General features: G+C 46.8%; 1 protein-coding gene across 1 annotated transcript; it reads right to left on the bottom strand.

The window, feature by feature from the left end:
- Window positions 1–273: 273 nt before the first annotated feature.
- On the bottom strand, window positions 274–3,950 carry RTP2 (receptor transporter protein 2). The gene is made up of 2 exons (XM_059165218.1): window positions 3,681–3,950; window positions 274–790 (listed from the first exon to the last, which is right to left on the bottom strand). The coding sequence occupies exons 1-2, from the start codon at window positions 3,842–3,844 to the stop codon at window positions 274–276; spliced, it is 681 nt and encodes a 226-aa protein (XP_059021201.1). The 5' UTR covers window positions 3,845–3,950.
- Window positions 3,951–9,289: the final 5,339 nt, after the last annotated feature.

Raw genomic sequence — 9,289 nt, 5'->3', positions numbered from 1 at the left:
GAGCGACAGGTGGGGTAGAGATGGGGGCAGAGGAAGTGGAGGGAGAAGAGACCTCCCTGTGGGTTTACTACTACCACCAAGCCTAAATCCAACTTAGAACCCCCTCTGTCAATTTTAATGGAAGGACCATTATATATCCCCGAGAGCAAACCTCCCATTTTGCAGAGGAATAAACTGAGGCCAAGAGAGAGCTGTCCAAAGCATATGTTGACTCTGCAGAAGAATCACAACCAGAACGGTTTCCCCCACTCCCAGCCTACATGCGCGGCTCCACTAAAAGAAGGAAGAGCCGCGGAAGGAGAATTGCAGGTAGACAATGAGCAGGCAAAGGGAGGCCCCGATGAGGCACCAGCGAAGGGAGAAGAAGTTAAAGCCCGAACCCTCCTGGGTGCTTGGCTTGGAGGCCTCTGAGAAGGTGTAGGTGGTCGCCTCCTCCTCCAGCAGCTTCTCGCTGGGCTTCCAGTGCACGATGCCCTCCTGGCAGGCCTCGCAGAACTCGCTGCGGTGCGGACCCCCGTCGGGGCGGCTGGCCACGTGGATGCGATACTGGCCGCCATCTTCATCGTAGCACTGCTCGCGCAGGCTGGTGATGAGGTTGTCCACCAGGCCCTCGATGTTCTCCTCCAGCATGCTCGACTCGTCCAGCCGCGCGGTTCCGCACTGGTGGCACAGCTGCTTGAAGACGCGCATGCGCACCGAGCCCGCCCGCTGGGCGCGGTCCAGGTACATGTGGAAGAGGATGACGACGTGGGTTGACTGCCAGGTGTGCCAGCACCAGGAGCAGTGGAACCTGCGGGGAGGGGAGGGAAGGATGGAGAGGGTCCGCCTCCCTCCCAGCGACAGCCTGCCCTGGAGGAGCCCAGAAAGAATGAGTCCTGCGTGCCTGTGCCTAGAGGTAAAGGCTGTTTGTTGGCTGTCCCTTGGGTTCCTTAGCGCTCCACACGCTCTGCCTCCTCTCAGTGAACTCACCTGGGACTCGAGCAGTATCCTCAGGAGCCTGGTACTGGAGCCATCTGGCTTCTAGCAGTCTCTCCAGCCTGCACCCTGCACACCTTCCTGTGGCCTCAGCAACCCTTGAGCCTGATGAACTCAGGACATGCACCTGTACCTGCATAGGGCTCAACCCTCAAATCTGAGCCTTATTTTTCATCTGTGAATTGCAGGATGATGGTGTCCAATAAGCTCCTTTCACTCAGACCCCCTGTCTCTACCTGTCTCACTCATGCATCCTGCCTGCTCTGGGGAGGAAAGGAGATGCTTGAACGACTTGAGCATGGGCCACCAAGGATAATTCAGAGAATAACCTCCAAGAATCCACCAAAGAATCCACCAGACGGACTGGTGGAAGGGTGATGGACCATGGATGGGTGATGGACCAACAGGGGGAGGACTAGAAAGTTTGCTCCCTGTACCTTAACAAAGAACACCCTCTTACCCATTGACAAATCATCCCTAGACCCCACACTAGCCTTGCCACAGAGACTGGAAAATGGATGCTAGTCTTCAGCCTCTTCCACACACATGCACAGGTGCACAGTTACATACACACAGGCCACACTTGAGACAAAGTGGGCCCCCTTGAGTCCCAGCTTTAAGCTTGGTGGGAGGAAGTGGTCTGGGACTCATAACCAAGCCCCACTCCCTCAAGTGTCCCTTGCTCACCTTCAGTGATGGAACACTCGTTGCCTCCAGGACAGTCCCTTCCTTCCTGCGAGGAACCTCTTCCAGAACCTGTTAGAACTGCTTTACAGTAGAGCGTCTACTGGGTCTGCCCTCACTGACGACTCTCTCTGGGTCCCCTGTATAATGGCCCAAAGGACTTCTGATGAGGATCTCAATTCAGTGCAACAGACACCACTTAGTACCTATGTAATGCCAACCACCACACAGTCCAGGCTGTGGAGTAGAGATGAAGCCAAACCTGACCCTGAGGCCTGGATCCCATGGACAACATAAGCACAGAACACTTTCAGTATAGCCCAAGGCCAGTATAGCCCACTGGCCAGTGAAACAGCCTGATTGGTCCCCACTCATATTGGGCCAGAGCTGTGGGACACCAGGATTAAGCTTACAAGGAGACTTACAAAGAGAGTGAGCTTGTGTGTAGAGTAACATAAGAGCTGCAGTTCTGAAGGCCTGCCTGAGGCCAGCTGGGAGCCACAGGTCACCAGCCAGGAACAGGACTAGCGGAGACTTGAGGCAAGGAGCAGCCACAAGCCTGTGGAGCTCAGCCCCTAATCCCCCAGGCCCCTGGGCTCCTGGGCCCAAGTTCCCAGCCCTTTGCAACAGCCAACTCAGGAGCTTCGTGTGTTCTGTCTCCTTCTTTTACAGCTTTTTAATCAAACCAATGCAGAGTTGTTTCCTCTCCCTCAAGCTAGATCTCAGACCTTCAATTTCTAAACAGCAGATCTAGTGCAAGGGACCTTAAAGATCATCTAGTCAACCTCATTTTATTGGGATGAAACAGAAGCAGAGAGAAAGAGAGCTATCCATGTACACACAGCCAGCCAGAGACAAAGCCAGGACCCAGTGTATAACAGGTGCACAATAATGTTTCCAGAATTGATGTGAATTGAAATAAACCAACCAACCTCTGCCTCTCTGTCTTTTGTCCCAAAGACAAGTTCATTCTAACATTGATAGGTCTTAGAACAAGAGTACAAACAGAAGCTCCCCACCCACAGCCTGCCCCCTAGTGCCACCCCCATCAGCATGCCTCACCATAAAACATGCATGAATAACCCACTCTTTGTGTTTAAGTTCTGCGTATCCACATCCCCAAAATATAACCACCTGTTGGCCTCCCTGAGGGCCCGGGGAACCATCTTTCCCTGAATCAGTGGACTTGGGGAAGAGGCCTGCATAGGCCCTGAAGGTGAGTTTGAAGCAGCTTGGGCAGGGAATTCTGTGGTTCTGATCCCAAATCACAGTCTAGAAGAAGGAGAGGCATGTGGGCTTCAGATGGATATGTCCCCTTAGCCTCAAGGACTCCTTGCACTATGGAAAGCATGAGATTCATATGAGGTATAGGACACTGGACTTTAAGGACCTAAGGGAAATTGTGTCCCAAGCTAAGTCTTTTTGTCACAGGCCCATAGACAATAGAGCTGGAATGGTTTTAACTGGTCACCTAAGGCCAACTTTCTGGTTTTGTGAATGTGAAAATTGGGGGGAAGGGAAAGGGAATTTTTGCCAGTTCATAGAATTAGTTAGCCATAAAGGCAGTTTCTAGAACATAGCAGGTAGACAATAAATGTTTTTGTACTTAGGTCAAATTAGACTAAGTTGACTAAATAGACCTAGGAGCAGAGCACAGGCCACAACCCTAAGCTAAAGGTTTTCCCAGTGGACCTCATGGCCTCTTCCCCTCAGTCCCCATTATTCTTTAAGAGATTATGAAAATGTGAAAACATCTAAAATGTCAGAGATTGTAAGGACATTTTAGCTCTTTGTTTAGTAGAAAACCAAGACCCAGAGACAGAAAACAACTTGCCAAGGTCACCCAGGAAGTCAGTGGTACAGCTGGGATTAGAACCTAGGCCTCTTTGACCCCCTTGGAAGTTCCTTCTCTGTCCTCTAACTAGAGCTGACCTTAGGACCAGGCTCCATGGATCTCTCTGCCTCCCCTTGGAAGATGCCCCCAAGGCTGCCTGTAGACCCCTCCCACCTGGGCTGCTCACCTGCCTGAGGCATGCTGTTCCAGGTACTGCTTCCAGCCTGGGGCCAGCTCGTTGGGCTTGAGGTTGGGATCTATGATGAGCTCCCAGCTATCAGCTGGCTTGGCCACCTCCATCTTCTCATAGAAGACCTTCTTCCACTCACAAGTGGTCAGGCTGGTAGACATGGTCCTGGTCGTAGAAAGGGAAACTTGAATTCTGCCTGAGTGAGCACACAGAAAGAGCCTAGATTGATGCAGAGCAGTTCAGTGTTTGTGGTCTGAAAATACTCATCAGCAGGACTAGGTGGAAACAGGACCCAGCACTATCCTTTGTCACCCTGGTACCTGTTTCCATGGTAGCTGGGCTGGGAGCCAAGAGCCAGGCCTGGGGAGGAGGGAAGTCCCAGGAGAGAGCTCCAGGGACCAAAGCTGGGCTGGGAAGGCAGGGTTGGGTGGAAGGGGCAGGCTGGGAGGCTCAGACCCAGATCACAGCCACCCAGGCATTCAGGGGTCTTCCCCTCCTGCTTCCCCTACTGTTTCACCCCACTGCCCTTCCAAGTATCTTATGCACTGTGTGCTATAGTGATTATGACACCCTAAGGAGCCAAAGAGAAGCAAGGGCTGAGGGAATGCAGAGCCTGCAGCTCACACGCCTCCTTATATGTGGGGACCATCATTCGCTATTTATAATTCATCAATTGCTTGACCTGTGTGCTGGCCAAAGTGGGAATTAACTCCCCTCCTTTCAGATCCGGAAACTGAGGTTTACATGGCTCTAAGAGCCTCATCCAAGACTCAGATATAGGCCTTCCAAAACCAAACTCATTTATTCATTTATCAGAGTACTACTGAGCTCTTAACACGTAGGGATTGGGATAGGAGTAAGATGCCCTTCGCTCAGAAAGATCTCAAGCAAGTTGTGAGATAGAATGCAATCTGACATGCTGTAAAAAGCACAATGATAACATTTCAGATTCCTAGAGTCTTAGAATTGTTAGAGCTTGTGTTTGGTTTCTGGTCCCAGGCCATACAGAAGAAGTTGCTGGAAGAACAAGTTTGTTCTATGCTGCAGGTTTCTGGATCTCAGCTATTGCTGAGAGAGGCCAGGCCATGAAGCACCCACAGTTCCCTAATGCTTGATTTAAATACTTTAGAGACTAGGAGGGAACCTGACTCCAGATTTGCATAATCCACTTGAAGGCACAGACAACAGAGGGAGGCAGCCAGGGCAGGGAAATAACCAGGTGGTTTGACACTTGTCCAGGCTCTGAGCAAATCTGCTTGGCCTCAGAACCCAGTAGTTTCCCTCGGCGGACTTCCATCTTCCCACCTGCACAGGGAAGGCTGGCTAGAGAGTATCTAGGGTCTCTTCTAGCCATAATCCGCCCTGATTCTTTTATCTGGAAACCAGATCCCTGGAAAGATGGAGGCACACAGAGGAACAACATGCAACATGGAAGAGGTTGGTTGGAGCTGTAAGAGACTGTTCAGTGTTGAGTTCCAGTCTTGGCATTTGTCTCCAAGTGGTTTTTGCATGGGGTGAGGTCAAGGACAATACCACTGTATCATTTCTTAGAATGGGGAAATGTTCTCCACTAGCTTTATGGTGAGGATGTCAGAAAGAACAAAACTATGTCTTAGAGCCCTTGACCAAGAGCTCTAGAAGAGACGTTTTCTAAAATATGGTTTCTTCATTGACTTCTTTATCTCTTGCCGTTGAATGAAGACACCTGAGGTTCAGAAATGGGAAACTAACTTGGCTTCTCATACTGGGCTCATGACTGGGCTGCTCATACCTCCCTGGGGTCAGCTACCAGCCCAGGTGAGATGGGGGACATGTGGGTTCCCTGGAATTGAAATGAGTTGAGGAGCTTATGGCCAAGGCTAGAGCCACATCCAGAATGAATCTGAAAACAAATGACAAAGAAGAAAAACCAAAAAGATAGAGGGTGAAAATTGTCAGGGTTTATCTGTTTGTTTTTACCCAAATGATGCAATCCCCTTAGGTGTGTAATTTACATCAGGTGTAATTTAGAGTGGGAGCCCTCTAAGCAGAGACCAATATAATTCATCTTTCTGTGCAACAGCCCTGTTTCCTTTCAAGAAAAAAATGTGCTTATGATCCAACCCAATGAACAGACTATCTCAGTTTTTTGTGATGGCACTGAGTTGTACCAGAAGCCACAAATTAGGAGCTCATAATGTAAGAATGTGTGCAGCTGTGGCCACATCACATACTGGCCATTTCATTATACATCGCTGCTATCTTTTTAATCTAGATAGTATTTTTTAATAAAGGAAATTTTATTCATTTATAAAATAAATTACTATGCACCTGTATTGTGCAAACAAAATTGGCAAAAAGGAGAAGGATAAAATATCTAGTCTCCTCTCTAATTTGGAATATGGGTTGATAAATATTAATCAATACTTTTGAAAAATGTTCATTACTCAAATAATACAAGGGATGGCATTGTAGAGTCTGGAATTTGAAGGTAATAAAGAGTTGGGGGGGTGGGTAGTATCACTTGAAGGCTTTTGGAAACTGTATGTAACCCTTATCCCCACAGGTTTCAGTGCATGGTCTTGAGGGGGGATATATCCCTCTACCCACTCTAGGCCCAGAGAAGAACCCCTGTCATTGGCAGCCATTGTTACTGATGGGAATGTGTTGTTCTATAGAGGTGTTTGAGGGCCCAAGAAGAAAAAAGAAAGTGAAATAAAAGTGAGTTAGTGTAATTATGTAGGATAATGGAACATAATAAAGAAAAAAAAAAGTGAGTTACTGGTTCCGGATAAGAAACAAATCCAGAGGAAATGCAAATTATGTCGCGTCTTCCCCCAGCTCTCCACAATTCAAAGATCCATGGAAGGTGCTCCAGGACAAATGCAGGGTTCCCAGGGAATCTTTTTCAAGGATGGTTAAGAAGGCCTCTCCATCCCCAGGATGCGGCACTTGGAGGCAGCCCGGCCCAGGCTCTACTCTTCAAGAGGAGGTGGACTCTGAATCCTGGGAGCGGTCACACGGTTGGAACAGCTCTCAGGACATACAGTGAAACTGCTTCTGGAAGTATTTCATGTCATGCTTTTATCAGTTGGCACCAATCAGAATAACTGCAGGCAGCCTAGATCCTTTTCCTGCTGGTATTCAAGGATCCAAATTCTATGGGCCATGCTGTAGATACCCCGAAGTCTGTATTCAAGGCAACCATATCTACTGTCACTTTTTTCAGAACCTTATTATCCTAGGCAAAATTTTCATGAAGAATTGTCACACTATGTAAGGGAAGTACATAAACAAAAAAGAGTGCTCCCTGCTAGGGGGAAAAAAAAAAAAAAAAGAGGATGGGAGTCAACTAAGTGAGTTAGTGGTTAGGAAGGAAGAATACAGAATTCTCTGCTGAAAAGAGACAGTAGAAGTCGAAGGGTCTGGAGAGACTTTCAGTAGATAAAGCCTATGCTGAATTCTGTCCAAGAGGTTGAAGGCCTCCATCAGAGTTCCTTAGCTATTCTCAGGGAACCTGCTGGTTTCTGGTGAGCTGAGGCGCAACACACACACACACACACACACACACACACGCACACACACACGTAAATAACTAGAGCTCCTCTCTGGGATAATTCCAGGCATCATGACAGAGTGATGAGGAAGCCTGGGGAAGCTTATGTCAGCTGTTAAAGCTTCCCTTCTAAAATGACATTCGTCACTTATCCTCACATTCCATTGACCAAAGCAAGTGACACAGTCAAGCCTGCAATGGCACAGGGAAATATATCTTGCCAAAGGTGAGGTGGTAGGGGTTGCTTTATGGAGTGGCCCTGAATATTATGAACAACAATAAAATCCATCACAGGACCCTCCTGAATAATGGGCACCCTCCTAAAACAAGGGAGCTGAACTGGTTCTATGATGCAGGGTAGTTACAGATATGACATATAATTTTTAAAGACCAAGAAAGCGATTGTCACCATGTCAAGATAGTAATTGTCTCTGTGCAGATGGGGAAAGGTGACTCTAATAGGGGATTATTATATATTGAGGATGGGAGGGTTTCTAGGGGGCTGGCAAAGATTTTTCTGACCTTGGTGTGTGCTATGCAGGTTTTCTGTGCATTATTATCCCTCAAATTGTATGTTTATGTTTTATTACTCCCCTGTATATGTGACCCATGACACAATATAAAGAAAATGGACACTACCTCTGCCTTTCCCCTTTCCTCAGATTGTCCCAAAGTATCAGCGTCTAACAATGGCCCTTCTGAACATTTTCATGAAGATGGTCATAGATCATAAAATTGAAAGAGGCCTAGAGAAACCATCATGTCCTTACCCTGAGAGAGGTTTTAGGTAGATGAGCAAAGGAAGGTCAAAGAAAGAAATTATGAGACAGAGTATCTTGTAATAGTAAGCTCTTGGTAAATGTCCCAGGATCTCGAATGCACTTCTCAAGCCCCTGCCGCAATATCAGTACGTTCCCTCCAGAAGACTGTCTTATTCATCTTGTGTGTTTTCTCCAGTGAGTATCAAAACCTGAAACTCATAGTAGGTGCTAAGTAAAATCACAGTTTAAAAAAAAAAAGATTTTATTTATTTATTTGACAGAGAGAGAGAGATCACAAATAGGCAGAGAGGCGGGCCAGGCAGGGGGTAGGGGAAGCAGGCTCCTGCTGAGCAGAGAGCCCAGCATGGAGCTCAGTCCCAGGACCCAGATATCATGACCTGAGCCAAAGGCAGAGGCTTAACCCACTGAGCCACCCAGGTGCCCCTAAAATCTTGTTTAATGAGTGAGTAGAGGCAAGACTTTGCTGTCTGTATCCTTTACATTGGAGGCTGAATGTGAATTCTAAAAACATAAGAACCATATAATAAGTCTCCACAGACCCAATAACACATAGGCATTGTAATTTCATTCAGTCCATAGCAGCAAAGATTTGTTTAATATTCACGACATGCTAACATGAACGTTAGTGCAGAGAGGGACACATTAACACATGATCTGTCCATGAAGGTTCCCCTCAAATTCTGGGACTGATGGGGAATTCCAGCACTTCTAGCTTCTTGGAATTCGGTTTACAGTCATAAGTCTAGTGTAGGATATCATGTTTTCTGTCACTATAATCTCGACATAATGCCAGTTATAAAAAAGAGGGGAGAAACCCTAAATCTACCCAAACTTACCCTCAAAGAGGGTATCTAATTTTTAAATAGACGTCTTACTTCCCTCAGACATATCAGACATATTGGGCACCCTTTTAAGAAATATCAGAAACCATAATCTGTATGCTGGGGCTGGAGATCAGTCATGTGCTGGGGGTGACGTTATTCATAAACCACTTAAGGAGATGAGCTTGAAAAGATATATTTCATTAAGTTGTAAGTTCATACTGATACTTTCCAATGGGGTTTTAACATTGTTGCAAAAGCATTTTTATCCCAACTATAATTTCAGCTTTTTCTTCTTATAAAATGATGCTATAAGTTACTTAAATTAATATAAATAATTGTTTTGTCTGTCAGCTAAGAGTTCATTAGCACTGGATACTACCATTAGCACTGACTGTAAAAGCACTAAATGATTAATAATTAGATTAGATCATTAATTTTTTGTATGCCCCACTGATTATATACGCT

This window comes from Mustela lutreola, chromosome 2, assembly GCF_030435805.1.
Source record: "Mustela lutreola isolate mMusLut2 chromosome 2, mMusLut2.pri, whole genome shotgun sequence".
NCBI classification, from domain to species: Eukaryota; Metazoa; Chordata; class Mammalia; order Carnivora; family Mustelidae; genus Mustela; species Mustela lutreola.
This window is presented reverse-complemented; position numbering and strand designations above follow the sequence as displayed.

What these genes read in the sequence shown, in the direction of transcription:
- RTP2 (XM_059165218.1), bottom strand. Translation starts at nt 3,844, where the DNA reads ATGTCTACCAGCCTGACCACTTGTGAGTGGAAGAAGGTCTTCTATGAG. An exon ending in GAACAGCATGCCTCAGGCAG is followed by an intron (nt 791 to 3,680) that starts GTGAGCAGCCCA and finishes CCCTCCCCGCAG; the next exon opens with GTTCCACTGCTCCTGGTGCT.